This window comes from Eubalaena glacialis, chromosome 8, assembly GCF_028564815.1.
Source record: "Eubalaena glacialis isolate mEubGla1 chromosome 8, mEubGla1.1.hap2.+ XY, whole genome shotgun sequence".
Taxonomy (NCBI): domain Eukaryota; kingdom Metazoa; phylum Chordata; class Mammalia; order Artiodactyla; family Balaenidae; genus Eubalaena; species Eubalaena glacialis.
This window is the reverse complement of record NC_083723.1, coordinates 106061481-106081318: the sequence shown is the minus strand read 5'-3', so window position 1 is coordinate 106081318 and position 19838 is coordinate 106061481. Positions and strand designations below refer to the sequence as shown.

Below are 19838 nucleotides of genomic sequence, written 5' to 3'. Positions count from 1 at the left end.
AGTGGAAGGTCAGTGTTTTTTAAAAGACTTTGGAACTGATAGATGTTTTATATTATTAACAATTCTAGGGGGAAAAAATTTTATTATGATGGATTTTCCCGAAGATGAGTATCTTTATTTCATTCTTGGTTTATGGTTTATGTCTATTCTGCTAGAATATTTGTCTTGAAAGAAGATTTTGTGCACATCTGCATGTTTGAGAGATGTTTCTTTGGGGAGGACCCTCTCAATGGTAGTCATTCTGTTAGCCACTTTCAGGAGTACTTTACTGCTTTAAAATGGCCATGGCAACAACATCCTGGCCTTCAAAAGCTGTCATCTTCACCCAAAACTGGGCTGCGTACTTTTCCTTTTCTGCTCTTCTGTTTTAGAGGTGTGACTCAGCACATCTGTAAAATGGATCAAAAGTATGTTGATGTAGGAAGACAGTAGACACAGGAAGGAAAAACCAATAATTGAGGGTTTTTTTTTTTTTTAATTGAGGGTTCTTTTATTTGTTTGGAACAAATACATAGGCAAAGCCACTTATTGGTAGCTTGAAAAACTTAAAAGTAGTGGTGAGGGGTATAAAATCTTTTCCTGGAACACATGAAACACCTAGTTATGAGACATGTTGTCTGCAGTATTTCTCAAGTCCTGAAGTGCTTCTGAACTTAAAGTAAAACCTGCACTTTTTTTTCTTTTTTCAAGTTTTTTGTTGTTTGATAGGAACATTCAGCTGTTAATCTTTTGGGGGCAGCACCTATAATGCTAATGTGGCAGGAGAGGCCCCCAGTTTACTATGTGTGAATATCTGTGCATGGCCATGGGCTACTTCCTGTGGTTGGGCTACTTGAAGCACACTGCCTCTGAAATACCCGACAGTTCAGCCAAGAAACTCCTGAACATTCTCTGCTTAGAGACCATCCTGTTGGCCTTGAACATGTGAGAAAGAAAAACTTTGGGGAGGAGGGTGGCCATTTCTGAGGGTATACAGTTTTGATGCAGAGATGTGGGGAGCTTTTGCCATCATGGTTGAGACAGTGTTCCTTTCATCCACTAACAGAAGCAGCGTAGTGCATAAGCCCAGGTTTGAAACCCAGCCCCTTGGACAAGTTACCTAACCTCTCTGTGCCTCATTTTCCCCATATGCAAAATGGAGATAGTAATGGTACCTACCTTATTGGCTGTAGTGAAATTAAGAGTGTATATGTAAACTGTTTACAGGGCCTGGCTTGTAGTAAGGGCTGTGTAAGTGTAAACTCTTGCTGCCATTACTATTACTGTTACTATTATTAGTGTTACTGTAACTCTGCTCTGGGATCATGTTCAATTTGTAAAACTTGGGGTTCACACCCCTTGTTTTTTCTTCTTAATTTGCTTACCTTTTAGCATTTTCTACCATTGCCTTGATAACCCACCCACTTAAGGATAAAGAGAGGAAAATTTTTTTCAGACTTTACATGTTTTATTAAATGTTTCAAACATATGCAAAAGTAGAAAGGACACATTTATATGCAAATGCTATTTTTAAAGGTAAAAAACGTAAAGTGTCGTTTGAAGTGTGAAAAGTAGAATTACAAGCCTTTTGCTTTGACATAACTTTTTTAAAAATTTTATTTACTTTTAATTTATTTTTTATTATTTTCCGTTTTTTTTTTTTTTTTGGCTGTGTCAGATCTTAGTTGCGGCACACGGGATCTTCGTTGAGGCCTGTGAGATCCTTCGTTACAGTGCGTGGTCTCTTCGTTGTGGCGCTTGAGCTTCTCTCTAGTTGTGGCCTGTGGGTTTTCTCTCTCTAGTTGTGGCGTGTGGGCTCCAGAGCGCATGGGCTCTGTAGTTTGCAGCACACGGGCTCTCTTGTTGAGGCATGCAAGCTCGATAGTTGCAGTGCACGGGCTTAGTTGCCCCACGGCACATGGGATCTTAGTTCCCTGACCAGGGATTGAATCTGTGTCCCCTGCATTGGAAGGCAGATTCTTTACCACTGGACCACCAGGGAAGTCTGACATAACTTTTAAAATATTCTTATGCATAACTTTTAAAATATTTTTATGCATCATACTGTGTACATCATTGTAATTCTAAAGAACATAATATTTTACAGACTTTCTCTATTCAGCATTAGAACATAAGCATTTTTCTCTGTCCCTTAGCCTTTACAAATAGTTTCAATGATTTTGTACCATGAATAGTTATTGGTTTGTTAAATATGCTGCTTCCTTTAAAATATATATATGTAAAACAGCAGTGAAAATCCTGCTACAGATGGTTGGGGTTATGTTGGAAGATCATTTTTGTTTTGCTTTTTTAATTAAGGATCTCTGCATTTGTTTCCTGGTACGTGGGAATTTATTGTGGTTCTTTGGAAAGTTAGCCTTATCAGTAATAGCAAGTCCCTAACTTGGGGTTGAAGGTAAACCTGCTCTGTGTCAGTATCTGGTGCATGAGAGTAGGACTGTGCTGGCTGTCATGAAGTACAGCCAGCACAGTCCATATATCACTCTGTAGACCTGAGTGGTCCAATATGGGATCTGCTAGTCACATGTAGTTATTTAAATTTAAATTAATTAGAATTAAAGATGAAAGATTCAGTCCTCACAGTCAAACCAGCTATATTTCACGTGCTCAGTAGCCACATGTAGCCACATGGCTACCATATTGGTAGCAGATACAGATCATTATCATCATTGCAGAAAGTTCTATTGAATAGTGCAGCTCTAGGTTTTTTTTGACTGCTCAGTTTTTTAACCTTATAGTGACAAGGGTGATCTGCTTCTCGTAGGATTTTCTAGAGCAGAGGTCAGCAAACGTTGGCTGCCTGATTTTGTATATAGTTTTATTGGAACACAGCCACACCCATTTGTTTATCTATTATCTATGGCTGCTTTTGTGCTAGTGGCAGGGCTGAGTGTTGAGTAGCTGTGACAGACCAAATGTGGCCCACCAAGCCTAAATTAGTATTTACTCTGGCCCTTTACGAAAAAGTTTGCTGACCCCTTTTATCTAGACCAGGGTTTCTCAACCTCAGCACTATTGACATTTTGGTCCCAGATAATTATTTGTTGTGAAGGGCTATCCTGTGCATTGTATTGTAGGATGTTTAGCAGCATCCCTGGCCTCTGTCCACTAGATGCTAGTGGCCCCCCTACACCTTCCCCCACCCGGTTGTGACAACCAAAAATTTCTCTACATATTGCCAAGTGGCCGCTGGGGAGCAACATCACCCCTGGCTGAGAATCATTAATCTAAAGTGACATGGCTTGACAAACATTCACTTACAACACTGCATGAGAGTGCTCACTCTAAAACAAAATCCATTAAAAAAGCAGAATAAATTGAAGAGTAGTTTCTATGCTACTATACTTTAGCATTCCCTCTTGAAACAGAAATGTTTTTTATAAAACATGATGAGTAACTAGAGTGGGCAGAGAGATGGAAGCGCTAAGGTTCCACAGTTCACTGTCTGCTAACTGAGCAGCAAATAGAGTGGAAGTTAGAGCATCTCTGAAGTTATGTGGATGTGTGGTTTATTTTACAGGTTTTCAAGCCCTACTTCCTTTATAAAACACTAGGTAACTGCAGGGTTTGTGTTGTTTTTGCTGTGTATGTAGATGTACACCCAGCACCTTGTGCTGAATCTAGTAAGAAGGGAGGTGTTGGGCTTCCCTGGTGGCGCAGTGGTTAAGAATCCGGCCACCAATGCAGGAGACACGGGTTCGAGCCCTGGTCTGGGAAGATCCCACATGCCGCGGAGCAACGAAGCCCGTGCGCCACAACTGCTGAGCCTGTGCTCTGGAGCCCGCGAGCTGCAACTACTGAAGCCCGCGCGCCTAGAGCCCGTGCTCTGCAACAAGAGAAGCCACCACAATGAGAAGCCTGTGCACCACAATGAAGAGTAGCCCCTGCTCGCCAGAGAAAAGCCTGCGTGCAGCAACGAAGACACAACACAGCCAAAAATAAAATAAATAAAATAAAATAAATTAAATTAAAAAAAAAAAAAGGAAAAGCCAAGTGATTTGCTTAAAAAAAAAAAAAAAAGAAGGGAGGTGTTAATGTTTATTAAAATGATTATTAATAAAAGCAGTAAATTGGTGCTTATCTGTCTTATGATTGTTTATGATTTTAAGTGGTTCATATAGGTTCCTACCCTTATTACCTAGAATAATTGAAAAACTGGTTATATTTACCTCCATTAGAAGCTAGGAGAATTGAATTAATTGTCAAGGCCTATATAATTGTATTCAGTTCTTTTAAGATCTGGTGCTTGAATACTTTCAGAGTGGGGATTTTCAAAGCTGTAGAAAATGGCGATGTTAAGAAATTAACTGCTCGCTTTGTAAGAATGTAGAGTGCTGTACAGTATTGGGGTACAAGTTTTAATAAACCATGTAGTATTTCTAAAATCTCAGTTTACAGAGTGGAGTGAATCCGAATTGGGACAGTTGCCTTTCAAAGAGAATATCAAGTGTACCTTTACCTGGTTCTTCAAATTAAAATTAAATTTAAAAATTGGTATTGAAAGGAATATATAATATAAGTCACATGTAATGGACCACTGTTTTATGAAAAAATATCAGTGTAGTTAAATATGTTGACTACTGAATTCAAGTGAATTTTAGGTGAACGTGCTTGTTCCGTGCATGATATATTTCTTGCTTGTTTTTCAGATCTTACCAATATATTTGAGTCCTTCCTGCCCCAGTTGTTGGCCTATCCCAACCCCATAGATCCTCTCAATGGTGACGCTGCAGCCATGTACCTCCATCGACCAGAAGAATACAAGCAGAAAATTAAAGGTAAGGCAAATAGCTTAGCCTGAAGACAGAAGAACTTAAAAGTCTGTTAGGTTTTGATCATTAAAAGCCCTTCTTAGTTACTCGTAATTTTTCTCAGGGCTAAAAAGAGACAGCTGTGGGCTGGAGCAGAGCTCACTAGCCTCTGTAGGTTCAAGGGTCAGAGACACGTTTAGAAAGCTGGAGGTTTCAGCAAGAAAGAAGAAAAGAAGAGAGAGAGAGCAAAAAAGGAAAGATGAGGAAGTGTGAGACTTATTAGTTGGGTGGTAGTAGACATAACACTGCCAGAAATCCCTGTGACCCCCTATATGAAAGAACCTTTGCTTTCATCTGCTTCCTCTTGTCTTAGAAAATTGGACTTGAGAGTAAAGTATTAATTGAAAGGCATAGTCTCACATTGATTTATAAATGGAATCATCCTGGCCCTTCAGGACAGCAATTAACTTTGGGAGTTGGGAAATAATTACCAAATTCATCTTTAGACTTTGTTTTATTATATCATTTTACCTGTTGAATAAAAATTACCCAACTGGCTTCTTTTCTTGGTCCCATACTGATTTGCTTACATTTTGGGAAGTTTACATCTAAGGCACATTTCTATTGCAGATACCTGGCCCCAGTGCCCTGGTGCTATGGATTTTTCTATTAAAACTTAAAATGTGCTATTAAAGTTTAGAAATGTGCAAATAGTAGTAGCACTCGTTAGCTCATCCTTTAAGATTTAGGATCCTGTTTTCCCATTCTCAGTTTACAGGCTAATGGGACACGAATTTCATTAAAATGAAAATGTGGTTGTGAAAGAACAGCTAAAGCTACACACAGGGTTACCAGCATTCACCACGTTGTCCTTTTATCTCTGTGTATGTTTGAGAACTTTCATAGTGAAAAGTCTAGATACATAAAGTTCCACCAGATAGGAGAGGAATTCAAAGTCCATGAAAATAGGCCTACTCTTCTTAACAAATGGCAGGCATTGGTATTTACCCAGTTTTTAGCTTGACTCGTTCATCTGCATAGCAGCTCAGAACATGAGCTTCTGCAAAGTGTACAGCCCCTCTGAGTACATTTGCAGGAGATGGCAGTAGAAATAATTTATGAGCGCCCAGAATGCATAGGTCTTCACTCTTAAATATGAAAGTATGAGACAGGATGGGAGCATCTGGGCCTATTTGTTGAACAGTAGTTTTTCCTTTTCTTCGTCTTCTCATTCTCCCCTGGTCTCTTAGGGTATTGTTTGGTACTTTTTGTTGAGATAAAGTAAAAATAAATCTACTCTAATTAACTTACTTAGGTCTCAGGTGCTTTGCAAATTAATATCTAATTTATGTAACCAGAATACTGACATAGCCAAAGAAACATAATTCAAGAAAACATGTATTTCATTTTTAACCAGATAAAATTCTATTATGAGACTGTCTTACTTTGACATAAGAATCACTTAACAGTGTCTGCAACCCACAGATATCTCTGTGCAGAGCATATTTCTATAGTTCTTGTATTCATTATGCCTCTATTTAACACTATTCCTGTTTTAGTACATATCTGTTATAGTCCCAGTTACAAAAGGAACCTAACCTACGTTTTTATCTTTGAACAGCAAGCTCTAGCTTAGGGGGCTCTAGATTTCTGAAACATTAGTGTTGGCTATCACTTCCTTAGTAATCTGAGAAGATCATGACTATCAGACCTGAGCTCACCCCAGCTTCCTACCTGTATATATATGCCCCCCCCCCAATCTTTTCTTTGTTTCTTCCTACAGGAAATAAGAGATCTTATTTCTTGGACCCAGTCCCCCCACCAACATGATCTTGTTCTCCATTTATCCCCTTCCTCCTAGCACTGTTGGTCTTCCTTCTCCTCCTGGTTACCCACCACCCCCATAGTCAAAGGTATCCCCATGTCAGAAGCCTTTATCTGTTCCTGTGGACTGCTTTAGGAGTCCTGCTGTTTGTTTCCCCTCCTCTCTCCTCTTTTTTTTTTTTTGTGTGGCTGCATTGGGTCTTCACTGCTGCATGCAGGCTTTCTCTAGTTGCGGCGAGCAGGGGCTTCTCTTGTTGCGGAGCACGGGCTCTAGGCGTGCGGGCCCAGTAGTTGTGGCGCACGGGCCTAGTTGCTCCGCGGCATGTGGGGTCTTCCCGGACCAGGGCTCTAACCCATGTCCTCTGCATTGGCAGGAGGATTCTTAACTACTGCACCACCAGGGAAGTCCTCCTCTCTTCTTAATCATTTGGACTTTTCTCATGACCCATTTTCCTCTCTGCAGCTTTGGTATTTTACCCCTTACCTTTCTGAAAACTTTTCTCGTTCCATTCCTAAACGTGATCATTCTCATAAGATTTGGGTCCTTCGGCCCCTCTCTCCATCCCCCACCCGTTAGGGAGCTAATTCACCCCTTACCGCTTTAGATAATCCCCTCCAGGTAGACAGTTTCCACGCCTGACATCAGAGGTCAGTGTATGTAACCTTTCTTACCGTGAACATGATTCATATTTAGTTGGTGCTATTTTATCTTGTAAATATTAGACTGTCTGTAGGATGGGACACCATTGGAGCTGTCTAAAGATATGTCACTTCTCAAAAACCTTCCCTGAGTGGCATCTTAGCCTGCTATTCAGGGCTCTCTGTCACTGTGTGTGATCTACATCTTTGCCTTTACTCCTCTAAATGTATCAATATGTAACACACAAATTGGATGAATTTCAGATACCCAACTGTATCTGCTTCCTTAGTTCTTCAGGGAGAGTTTTCAACCATACAGAAAAACAGAGTGACTTAACCACGTACCCACTATCCAACTATAGCAAAACCTGTACGTTTTGCCTTACTTGCTTCAGATTTTTTAAAAGAAAGGAAACAAACGTAGTTCTCTCTTAATGTGTTTTAACATCCCAGCCACTTCCTTCTACCCTGTGCTTTGGCGAGGCTGTCTGTGCCTTCCCCCTGGAGTGGCATCTCCTATGCTGCAGCTGCCAGAGCTGCTTCAAGGGTCAGTGCAGATACTGCCTTCCTGGCTCTCAGTCCCTTCCTCCTGCTTCCCATTGATGGCACTTCACCCCCTAACTGCTTTTATCTTTGTCTGTGTTTCCTGCTCATTAGTGACCTTGCTCTTCATTTTTCTATCTCCTGAGAGGCATTGCCCCAGTAAGCACTTAATACACATTGGTCTCCTTGAATATACTGAAGAAGGCTGATAGTGTCAACTTACAGTGTCCAAGAGCAGTGTCAAAGTGCAGCAACTTCTTTCTACAAAGGAAGAAACAAAGTAGCCGACCCATTAGAGAGTAAAAATACAATTTCTAAGACTTTAGTAAACATTTCTCTCACTCTCAAAAAAATGAATGCAAGTTCCTACCTAGCCAGGGGCTTTTGAAATCTCATTATCTCAGCATAAAATTTTGCTCTAATGAATCTGTAGGGGTGTAAGTCAGAAGCCTGCAAACTTTTTCTGTAAAGGCCCAGATTTGGCCACATAAGGTCTCTGTCACATACTCATTCTTTCTTTCTTTCTTCCTTTTTAACAGCCCTTTGAAAATATAGAAAATAATCTTAGCTGGCCCTGCACTGCATCATTCAGACTTGGCCCATATACCTTCTCTTCTAGTCCCTGCAACTCCATAGGAGGAAAAACAAAGCATACGGACGTGAGGATGTGTTTTTCTGGATAGGACTCTGTCCTGTCTTTTCATACTGTGTGTAGGCTACTTACTTGAAAAACCATCTGCACCTAGAGTTTTAGGAAAACGTTTAATTGTGTATTCAGCAGTTCTTAGCATTTTTTTCAGCTAGCAGATACAGCCTAGGCTATAGCATCATAAATCTTCAGGTAATTAAATTAATAGGTGGTAAAGTCACTCAGGCTAGCTGTGTCCCCAGGGAGCAGCTCATTCCTGAGCAGATTGAGAGACTGTCTTCACCAGCTGCTTCAAAAACCTGACAGGCAGGATCTGTTTAGACTAAGATCTATTTCTAAAATAATAGATTTGGGCTGACTGTAATTACATAACTGCACATCTAAAAATGATGGGGGATTTCCTTATAAATTACTATGGAATCATAACTAGTCCTGTTCTATATGGGGGGTGAATAGTTTTATTAACATAGAAAGTACAAGAAAATGTGAGGTTTACATTTCCCCAGTCCATCAAGTTTGGAGGAGTGCAGCCATATCAGTAGGCAACAAGGAAAGAGTGAGAGCGCCCTGGCTGGAAAACTGGGGCCTGGTTAACCCCAGACACCGTCCTGGACGTCTGCCGACCTTTCTGAGCCTTGCAGGCGAGGCCCAGGGTGGTCGGCTGTCTTGTACACATCCACGTGGGAGGTGATGGCCCAAAGAAGATCTAGCATGGCAGTGCAGTGTATCTGTTCCCCTGCAAATCAAGTGTTCAGATTTGCCTCTCTTACTAAGGGGGCGAAATGCATAAACTCCAAAGGCACCTCCCTGTACAATTTTCCCCTTAGATTTAGTGACTATAATAACTGTCATCTTTGTCATTGTCTGTTCCCTACTGCCCATACCGAATAGGGAAAGCTTGAACCTCCCTGGGACTTGCCAGCTTTGGGGTCGCTGAAGCACATGCCTGCCTGCTCACTATCCTTGTGTTTTCTTTATCCCAACCCCCTGTGCAGAGTACATCCAGAAATATGCGACAGAGGAGGCACTGAAGGAGCAGGAAGAGGGCACCGGAGACAGTTCATCGGAGAGTTCTATGTCTGACTTTTCGGAAGATGAGGCCCAGGATATGGAGTTGTAGTAGAAAAAGCACCTGCTTTTCAGAAAGACTATTATTTCCTAACCATGAGAAGCAGACTATAATATTCATATTTAAACAAAGCAATTTTTTTTATTACTAAACAAGGTTTTTATGAATAATAGCATTGATATATATATATTATATATCACCCTTTAGATCTTGATTTCTTGGTCATTTCTCAACCTGAGGTGCATAGCATATTCCCACATTCCATTTTGGTAGCAATATGCGGTCCGAATGCATGCATTCATAAGTCCATTTAGCCAAGTCAGCCTGTGTGCTACTGAACTGTCAAAAGAAACAGCCGCTCTGATAGATAGACATGAGTAAAAATAACAGGAAAAAGTTGCTTCTTCTATTGATGGTTCCAAAGAAACAAACCAAACCAACCAGCTCTTGGATGTGAAGATAGAATAGTGCTTTTTCAAACTGGAAAGGAAAAAATTGGGGAGGAAAAGGCCTGCTTGGGAGCATTTAGAGCCAGCCATGTCAGAATCAGAGCTGCTTCTTCCTGTGCATCCTAGGTGGCCCCATTTCTGTGGAGTAACAGTATAAAACAGGGAGCTAATTGGAGTATTGAAACTTAAAACAATTTTTTTGACTTGGATTTTAAGTACATTTTTATGTGTAGATTCCTGCCCTTCTCGCTACCAGGCCCTGCAGCCACAAGTGTTTTGCTTTGGAGAACCTTTTGGAAATGTTTTCTGAATCTGATTCTTTTTCTTGGGGGTAGAATTTGTAATCCAGACCTTTTCTGAGAGGACAGGACAGGAGGAGAAAAGTGACTGCGAAGATGTTTCCTCTCATCCAACACGTGCAGAGTCACATCCTCATCCTATTGTTGGCCACTGTGAGACCACTACCCTGGACTCAGAGCTTTATATTTGAGAATGGTTGTGGGGTTTGGGTTTTTTTTTTTCTTTTTGGTGTGTGTGCATTGTGCTTAGGTTGCAGATTTAATCTTCACCTACCAAGAGATGGCCTCCTCCTTGGACAGCCACTCAGTGGACCGTTAGAGTTGGGAAGAAGACCCTCTTGGTGGCTGTGACTCCTGGGTCCTCTCGTTCAGGTTTTGATTCTGTTTTCCCTTCTGCTGCTGCTCTTGGCAGCAGCCGGGTCATCGTCTGCTCGTGGGAGTGGGAAATAGGTATTTTAGACCCAACTCACATTCTAAATTTAAAATGAGTAATAATTGGAACAAATAAAGGTTCTTGTACCCAAAGTGACTCTACATGGGAAAAGCAAACACAGCTTTTTTTTTTTTTTCAGAGTGAGACTGAATAGGAGGAAAGGGTTCAGAAATATGATGTAGAACAGGTTTTGAAGGAAGAGAATTTTCTCTCCTGTATATGTTAAGAGGAAATCAGTTTAAATGCCTGCTAATCAAATGTTTACTCAGCTAACCATATGTCCAGGTTGCTGGCAGAGTTTCTTTCAGATCTGAGTGTTGCCTGCTGAATTTGGAGAACTTCAGACAGTAGTTGGGGGGGGGGGGTGGGTGGTGGTTGACACAACCAGTAGGACAATAGCAAAATTAGCCAATCCTGAAATCTTCTCGAGATGATTTTTGAATGTCCTACTGGGATAATTTAATCCTTCTCTCTGTGTGTTTTTAGTTTATAAGTGCTATATTCCACAAGATTTGAGTCAATGAGATTGAAGATACCCTATCTTTTTTATTCAAAAAGCACAATCAATCTTTTCTTTGAAAATCTATATAAAGTACAACTTGCTTTTAGCATGATTATTTTCCTAAATAAAAAACAAAGAATTTACTTATTTTATGTTAATTACGGGCATGAAGCAAAAAGTTTTCTTTTTAAAAAAAAAAAAAATTAAAAGTGCAGTTATGTAGGGCTGTGGTTAGTTAACCGTACTGAGTTATCTATCTAGCATTTGTGGCTTGTTGGAAGGGTAGTATTAACTATTTAACATGTAATGGAGTACTTTAACTCTTATCTAGCACGTTGTCTTCTCATTGCTTTGGGGGAGGGAGGGTCTCTGCTGGCACTGTCTAACTTGCTTACCTGCTGAATTAGCAGTTTGCTTGTGCTATAACCGTTATTTGTAGGTGCGACTTAGGGTAGGCTTAAAGTGCTGGGTGGTGATTTGAGTTCAAACAATAAAAAACTGTATTTTTTCAATATTGTATAAACAATAGTGTTCTAATTACCTTTCAAAAAAAATAATGTCCAGATAATAATTGCTTTTAATCTTGTCAAAAAACAAAACAAAACAAAAAACTAGTAGAACCAAGTTTAGGGAAGGTATGTGAGCAGTGCCACAGCTCTGTTCCCTGACTGAATCCATGTTTCTCTAACAAAAAGACATCAGCTTGCCTGTGATCGAGAACTCCAGCACTAGGAATCTGGTGGTGCAGAATTTCCAAATGAAGATTTGTTGGAGGTTGCAGGGGTTAAGAAGCAGATCTGAGTATGGCTACAGTGTGTATGCACGTGTGTGTGCGCCCATCCAAGTCTGTGTGATAAAGGTGTAACTAGGCTTCTCTGCTAGCACTGGAAGCTCCTGGAAATTGCTGCCCAGATCACACTGTACCCTCTCATTCTGTGCAAATCTGTCCTTTTTGGGCACTAACCTTGATCCCATGCATGTTTTTGGCTCTGTGTGGAGCTTTTCCTCTCCACTGGGAAATTGACTTTTGATATGTTGAACAGAATCCCTTCTTACACTAACTTTTTGTCCCTTCCCTGTGCCTGGGAGAGGTAGGAGTAGGAGAGGAAGCTGGAAGAGGGCCTGGCTGTGATTCTGAGGACTCTGGGCCCCCAGTAATAGATGGTAGAGTGAGTCTGGAGCAGGGGGTGGTATGACACCAAAAGCTTTTCCACGTTGTCCCATCATAACACTCAGAGAAGCATTCAGAGCCCCTCAGAAAGGGTGCACATTATTGCTTTTAAAGGTGGTGGTGGTAGGTCAGAGCTGCTTCTGGCAGTTTCCCTTCCCTTCCCTTCCCTTCTCTTTAGTACCCATCATTTTTGAAATCCTGCCTTGTGGTTTACCAGCGCAAGCCATTCTTTGCCCCTGTTCAAATGACTGAGCTCCAGCTCTCGCCAAACACCAGAAAGCAAGATGGCTGCACCACAGCAGCATGCAATCCGCTACCCTCCAGCCGCCCCAGCACTGGGGCCTCGTGGGTTGCGTTTTAAGGTAGCCAACCTAGACACTGGCATTTTTGCTCTTTTGTCTTCAATCGCATCGCGCTCCTTGAGGTTACTGTGCAGTTTCAACCAGCGTTTTATACTAGTGAGATAATTATCAGAAGTTGCCATATATCTCTCCAGTACCTAACGTTTTTCTTCCACTCCAAAAGCTGTTCTAATTGCCAACTGGCTGATCTAAGCTCCAGAAGAGTGTCTCCCCTCGAAGGAATTTTTTCCCTCACGAGGCTCCCTGAAGCCCTAGTTGGCCTTGGCCTGACATTTGGTTTTTATTAGGCCTCCTATTGGGATGGCTGAGAATCATGAAAGACAGATCCTCTGCTAGTCCCCATGGTGAAGTTGTTAGATACCAACTTTCTGGGAACTAGTGTTTGACTTTAAATGGCATGTGACCCTTCTGTGTTCTAGGGACTCAATTAGAAAAGTGAAAGCCATTAACAAAAGTTAGAGTTTTATTCATCTCACCAACTTCCTGACTGGGTTCACAGCCTTGTTGACTGAAATCAAATCATTTCTGATTGGCCTCAAAGACCTGCATTTCTTTGGACTTCTGAATCCATGTTCATATTTTCTCTGGCCACTGAACACCTTGGTGATTCCATTAGGGACTGAATGGAGTGGAGGCCCCTTGGGGGGAAGGGAGAGTAAACCCTCAGGTATGCAGTTTCTCCACTCACCTGAGGAAGGGCCAGGACTCTTAATTCAGCAAATATTCATCTTGGCCGTGGGCTTGGGAAGAAATGGCCATTATTTACTGATTGTATTTGGTACATATTGTGTGATACTTGAAGAGATAAAAGGGACTTACCAGCCCTTAATTGAAATCTAAGCTTTTTATCACTTATTTTTTCCTTGCCCCCTCTCCTCCCTTCCACCTTTTTCCTTGCATTGTGATGATCTAGTGGGCACTTCTGTCAACAGGACAAATGCCTCCTCTGACTATAACCTCTTAATAGTTGTGTATAATGAAAACTGTAAACTTTTTTAAATAAAATGTGTATATACCTTGGCAAATGGCTGGACCTTGATCAATAAGATAACAGCCCCCATGATTACTAAGCCCGATATTTTAAAACACCCTCCCTATTCATCCGGCTCCTCTGAGCAGCAGACGATGGCTTGCTTTTTTTTTTTTAAACTGAGAATCTCTTACGAGGCAGGTGACTGGGTTAGTTTGGGAAGGGAGTGTCATATGTAGGCAGTAGTAACTGAGAGGCCCTGCCTACAAGAGCCCTACCCCTATACCTGGAGTGGCAGGTGACTGCTGGCTATAAACAGGGCTGGCTCTGAGGCTTCTCTACCAGAGCCTTGAAAAGCCATCTGTTCTGTGAAGTCCTGTAGCCTGGAGGACCCCGCCTACCCCCATGTGGATCAACAGGTATGGCTCCTGTGTTGCTGTTCAGCCCAAACCTCTAGACCCTGTTAACTAATGCTGAGCAAAGGGTACCCACTTGGTCTGGAATTCACAGACAGTACAGCTTCCTGCTGGGGCTGATCTGCCTCAACAAGGAAGGGGAAAGCCGTGGGTGTTGCACCTGAAGCTGATCACTGGATCAGCCCAACATTTCAATTCCTTTCTAAAAGCATATGTCCTCATCGGCCACCAGGTGGCGATGTTGCCTCATTAGTCTATTTACTTTTGCTGGATTTAGTTAGAAGACCCTTTAGACAAAGGGAAAAGTTGTCCTTTGGTCACATGCCCTCATTCCCCCAACTCTCTTCCACTGTTTTCTTCTCCTTATTCATTTCCCCCACACTCCTTTTTTTCCTCACTGCATCCCGATGTAGTTGACTGTAGGCACAGCTTTGTATCCACCAGAGGAGGAGGGTAAGGCCACCCAGGAACCCTGCCAACAGACATCTCAAGCTCCCCTGGCTGCCTCCAGTGCTCAGAAACGAAACAGTCAACAGAAGGCTTTGCTGTTGGTCTTCACTAGCTCCTCAGCCAAGGTCACAGTGGACCAAAGAACGGAACCAGCGCTGAGTCCTGGTGCCATCTCTTCTGTTAACCAGCTGTGTGGCCTTGAGCTCTATGGGCCTCAGGTTCATCTCTAACATGTGGTCCCTAAACTAGTAGGTTCTGACTGACACTTTGTGACTCAGAACCCCATCCAGGCTCTGAAATGAAACCATATCATAGGACTCAGTATCCTGAGAGGATATTATATCAACCTGAAAAACACCAAGGTTTCAAGACCAGAGGTTAGAGTTTTAGGACCCAAAGAGCTTTGGGAATTTAGAGCACCCATTTTCCAGCTGAAAGAATTAGATCTATGGGACATGTGAACAGTCATCCTATTGATCTCACGCAGGCAGCTGCTTTTAAAATCCCCATCAGTGGGACTTCCCTGGTGGCGCAGTGGTTGGGAATCCACCTGCCAATGCAGAGGACACGGATTCGAGCCCTGTTCCGGGAAGATCCCACATGCCGTGGAACAACTAAGCCCGTGCGCCACAACTACTGAGCCTGAGCACCACAACTACTGAAGCCCACGCACCTAGAGTCCGTGCTCTGCAACAAGAGGAGCCACCGCAATGAGAAGCCCGCAGCACCGCAACGAAGAGTAGCCCCTGCTCGCCGCAACTAGAGAAAGCCCGCGCGCAGCAACAAACACCCAACAAAGCCAAAAATAAATAAATAAATTTATTTATTAAAAAAAAAAAAAAAAAAACCATGAGGAATTTCAGTGCATCCAGTGGGGCTTGGGTCCCTCCCCCACCAGTAATTTCTCCCAGCATCACTCTTACCTCTCAGCCTCAGTCCAGCTGCTTCCCAAGTGGCAGGCGGCTCTCCACTGCCTGCCTGAGGCACTGCCCCTTTCCTGAGAAGGGGGATGCAGGGTTTCTGAAACATATTGTCCTGGAACAGAAAGTTATGGGCTCAGAGCCCCAGAACTTTTACTTACTTTAAGCTCTTCTTAATCTCCGAAGGCTGCTCTCTACCCCAGGGAATAAATTTCTGTGACACTGGGCCCTGGTGTTTTCTGCTCCCTACCTAGAACCAGGGCAAAGAGGATTTGTCTGGCTCCCACAATCCTTAGACCTGCAGAGGCCCGGGAGCCACCTGACAGACTGAGCAGCCTTGCTTATGAGGAGCCCACAGGCTTCTCAGGGACTCAGATGCCCGAGTGAGCCTGGGACAATCTACCTCGGGCCAACCCTGCTCTCCAGTGCCTCACATGGTAGGGTTTGTGCACCCAGAACTTCTTAGAACTGCAGTTACCCTTACTAGGGATTTAATGTTTGAAGGTAAAAGACACAGGGGCGTTTCCCTCTCACTTTGTGTGTGTGTGTTGGGGGGGTGGGGTAGACGCATGTATGTCTATATGGCAGGAACAGACTTGAGCTCCCTGAAAGACAAACTTGGCCCTTCTGGCTGCCCCATCATTGACAATTAACCTGGGAAGGGGCTGCTGGACAGCCGGTGGGGTTTGGCCTTCAGGTCTCTCTCAGCTCCCCTTCCCTTGGCTCCTACCACCTAAGTCAGCCAGCGCAGAGCTAGCAGCTCCCTTTGAGAAGCTTCAGCCTAAGTTCTGTTCTCTCCAGCTCTATAAACAGTGGATCAGGTGCCTGCCACAGTCTACTAACGTGCATGTAAAAGTGTGGAACAAAGCGTTTAAAAGATGCTCTTCTACAGATTTCAAAAAATTATGTGCTGGTAACAAATCAGCATTCCAGAAACTTGTGAAAGTCTTCCACAGTGCCCTCCTCCGCAGACAGCCAGCATCAGCGGTGGCCGGAGAGGCCTTCCCGTTGTGATCCTCACACTGGCCCTGGGAGCCCCTCTGGAAGTGGACCAGGACTTGGCCCCTTCACATTAACTCCTTGTGAGGTGCCAAGAGACCTGGGCACACAGAGTTCGTGGCACAGCCAATGCTGGACCCACATCTTCAGGCCACAGATGAGTGTTCTTTCCATGCTCGACTGGGGCTGTGGGCACCTGTGTCTGTGTGAGCCTCATCCTGCCACCTGGGGCTCCTACGAGATGCCTCCTGGTTGACCGGGTGAGCCTGGCTGACCTGCCCAGAGGCCCTGTGGGCTTGGTCCTTGAGGGTCAGGGCCTTTCCCTACACACATCCCCATTTCCACTGATAGCAGTGACCCCACCCTCTGGGCCCTGCAGTGGAGTCAGAAAATAAAACTCAGACTGAACCCTAGAGCAGAAATATAAAAATAGAATGCCATCTACATAAATAATTTAAAACTTTCTAATAGCCACGTTTCTTTTAAAACAAAGTAAAATTAATGTTTAACTCAATCCATCCAAAATATTATTTCAGTGTGTAATTACTATTTTAAATTGAATGAGATATTTTGCATTCTCAATTTTGTACTAACTCTTTGAAATCCAGTGTGTATTTTACACAGCACATCTCAATTTGGACGCTTACATTTTCAACGTTAAAAGTAACACGTAGTCCTACCAAAACAAAGTTGGGTTACAGAAAAATGTACACTGCTTGTTTTAAAATTTAAGTTAATTATAATAAGATGAAAAATTCAGTCCCTCAGTCACCACCTGGTACGGCTCAAGAGCCACAAGTGGCTCGTCGTGGCCACCTACTGGACGGTGCAGCCCTGGAAGCCTCCAGGTAGAGCAGGAAGTTTTAGGACACGCAAATAAACCACAAAAGCGACTTTTATGGGGGATTTGGCGCAGAACCCATAACCTCACCCTCCGCAGAGAATGTTCTGGGGTCGTGCAGAGCCCGCAGGCCGCGGGCGAATCGGGACCGGGGTTGGTAGGGAGAGCACCCTCTGGGTCCGGCCGCTGCAGCCCCCCGGCCCGGGGGCCGCTGCAGCCCCCCGGCTCCAGGACGCGAGGGTGCCCCCGACCGTGCGCCCCGCCGCGCGCTGCTGGCTAGAGCCCGCGATCTCACGCTACAGTCCCTCCGAGGGCTCGCAGGTGTCCCCTGTGGGGACGGAAGTGGCTCCTCCACGAGTCTGGGGACTCTTCCTCGAGCCGGCTGGGGCGAAGGGCCCGGGGTGGGCGTGGAGGGGCGCGGCCCAGCCCCGGCCATCTTAGCGCGTCCCCCCCTCCTCTGCCACCAGGGGGCGCGCGGGCCTCGCGCTGCGGCCCTGGCTCCCGGGAGGCCCCGCCCTTCAGCCCCTGCGCCCGCCCAGCCGGCCCGGGTGGGACCCGGAGGCCTCCGGGCGTCTCGCGCGCGGGAGACCTCACTTGGACCTGCCGAGGTGCCCTGCAGTTGCCAGAAAGAAAAGCAACGACGTCACTCAAACACAAGCCTGAGACATGGGCCCCACCCGGGGTCCCCCATTAGTGCCGCAGAGGCCGCCCCCCGCCCCCCCTTCCCCTGGCCTTGACCTTCCTTGCCCATCTCAGTAGGATCCAGAGCCTCCCAGCCTGACTGCCCCTTTGGCCATGGCTCCTGGTGGCCAGCGACAGATGAGAGTGCTTAAGTAAGCAGCGGCTTGCTGGAAGGTCAAGGTGGGGCCCCAGAATTCCTGGAAGGCTTTAAGACCAGACTTGGAAAATGAAAGGAGCTGAGGAACTTCGGAGACCGGCCTCGGGAGCAACCCGGCCAGAACAAGTCCACCCCAGCAGACTGCCCGGCCACCCGACCTGAATCTAACCATCCCTCCTCTCTGCTTCATGTGCTGAAGATAGAAAAGTCCTGGCAGAAGCCAGGACCCTGTGCTAGTGGGTGGGGACCCGGAGGCGAGGGATGTAGACCTCTTCAACGTGATCCCTCTAGGGAAAGAGCCCCCAGAGCAGAAAGGGAAATCAGCACATAGGCACCAAAGTTGATGTGCGTACTACCACTGTGCCCGCCACTCTACAAACCCTCTGTTACTCCCGGAAGGGGAGAGGCAACTTACCCCGCCTGACCTGGCCTCCCCAACTGACCTTTTGGGCAGGGAGGAATAAAGTTCTCGAAAGAACCACAAACCACAAGGAGGGGGCTTCCTGGAAGAAGGGGTTTGATCACGGCCTGGCTGGATGGGAAGGGGTTGTATAAAGAGAGAAAGGCGCAGGGCAGCCCAGGTAAGGGAGTGGCCAGGGATGCGCAAGGAGGCGGGAGTGGATCTGGGGGGATGATGAAGGGGGTGGGCGGTCTCAGGGTTCTAGCTGGCCTGGAGGTATGGAGGGAAAGGAGATTGAATGGTGGCTTGGGGCCAAGTCAGGCATCAGAGGCACAAAACAAAAATACAGAAAAGGAGAGAGAGAGACAGTAGTGGACAGGGGCCCAAAGTGTTCTGCAGAAGTGAGAGGGTTGGGCAAGGAGGGACAATGGCACAGGCTTCAGGGGCAGGTGGGGCAGGGCAGCAGGGCAGGAGCAATGGGGGGCCTGGAGCACAAGGGCAGGAGAAAGGGGCAGGAAGGATAAGAGAGGCCTAGTGGGTATTGCTTCTGAGACCCAGTGGAAGACCACAGCCTCCACCTTGAGCACCCTCTGTCTTGCTCCTTCTTTCTGTCTTGGCCCTCTCGCTCTAGGGCGGGGAGTCAGCCGATCGGTTTTGAGCTGCCCTTTGGAGAGACTCACGTGACTGGGAATTGAAGCCCTAAACTAGTGGCTCCTCCAGACCCAGTCAAGCTAGGAATGACTGCAGCCCAGGCCTCACGAATCCCAGATTCCCAACCCTCAGAAACTGAAACAGAGAAGCAGTGTTTGTAGTTTTAAGCCTCTAAGTTTGGGGTGTAGTTACACAGCCATAGATATCTAATACTCTATGACCTTGTGGAACCACTATATTAGCCTTGGACTGCTTATCTCAACACTTACATTATATGAGAGAGAAAAATAATTTCTATCATATTTAAGCCACTGCTTTAAAATGTTTGTTTTGTTTTCTATTTATTACAACTGAACCTAATATTAAATTACTCAATAGTATAGACCAGAAATAACAGTGGAGTGGGAAATTAGGTTCCTACTCTCTGTCATCCTAGCTTTGGCTTCCACTTTCCACATGTCACCTCACAGTCCAGGAGAGCTGCTAGAGCTTCAGAAATCATATTCCAAGTTCTAGGCAATAAGAAGAAGGAAGGAGGGAAGAATAAAAGGTCTTTATCTCCCACCTGACAACTCCTTTTAAGGAGTCTTCTTGGAAGCCTCTTCCACGCTTCCACTTATACCTCCTTGGCCAAACTGAGGCACAGGGAAGTGGGGGAAATG

At 44.7% G+C, this 19838-nt stretch overlaps 1 protein-coding gene across 1 annotated transcript in view; it reads left to right on the top strand.

Moving 5' to 3' along the window:
* Positions 1–13716, top strand: part of UBE2H (ubiquitin conjugating enzyme E2 H) — a 102570-nt gene extending 88854 nt beyond the window's left edge. Inside the window, exons 6-7 of the mRNA XM_061198723.1 lie at positions 4650–4778; positions 9402–13716. Coding sequence (XP_061054706.1) covers positions 4650–4778; positions 9402–9526 — 254 coding nt within the window. The 3' untranslated portion in view covers positions 9527–13716. The remainder of the gene's footprint in view (positions 1–4649; positions 4779–9401) is intronic.
* Positions 13717–19838: the final 6122 nt, after the last annotated feature.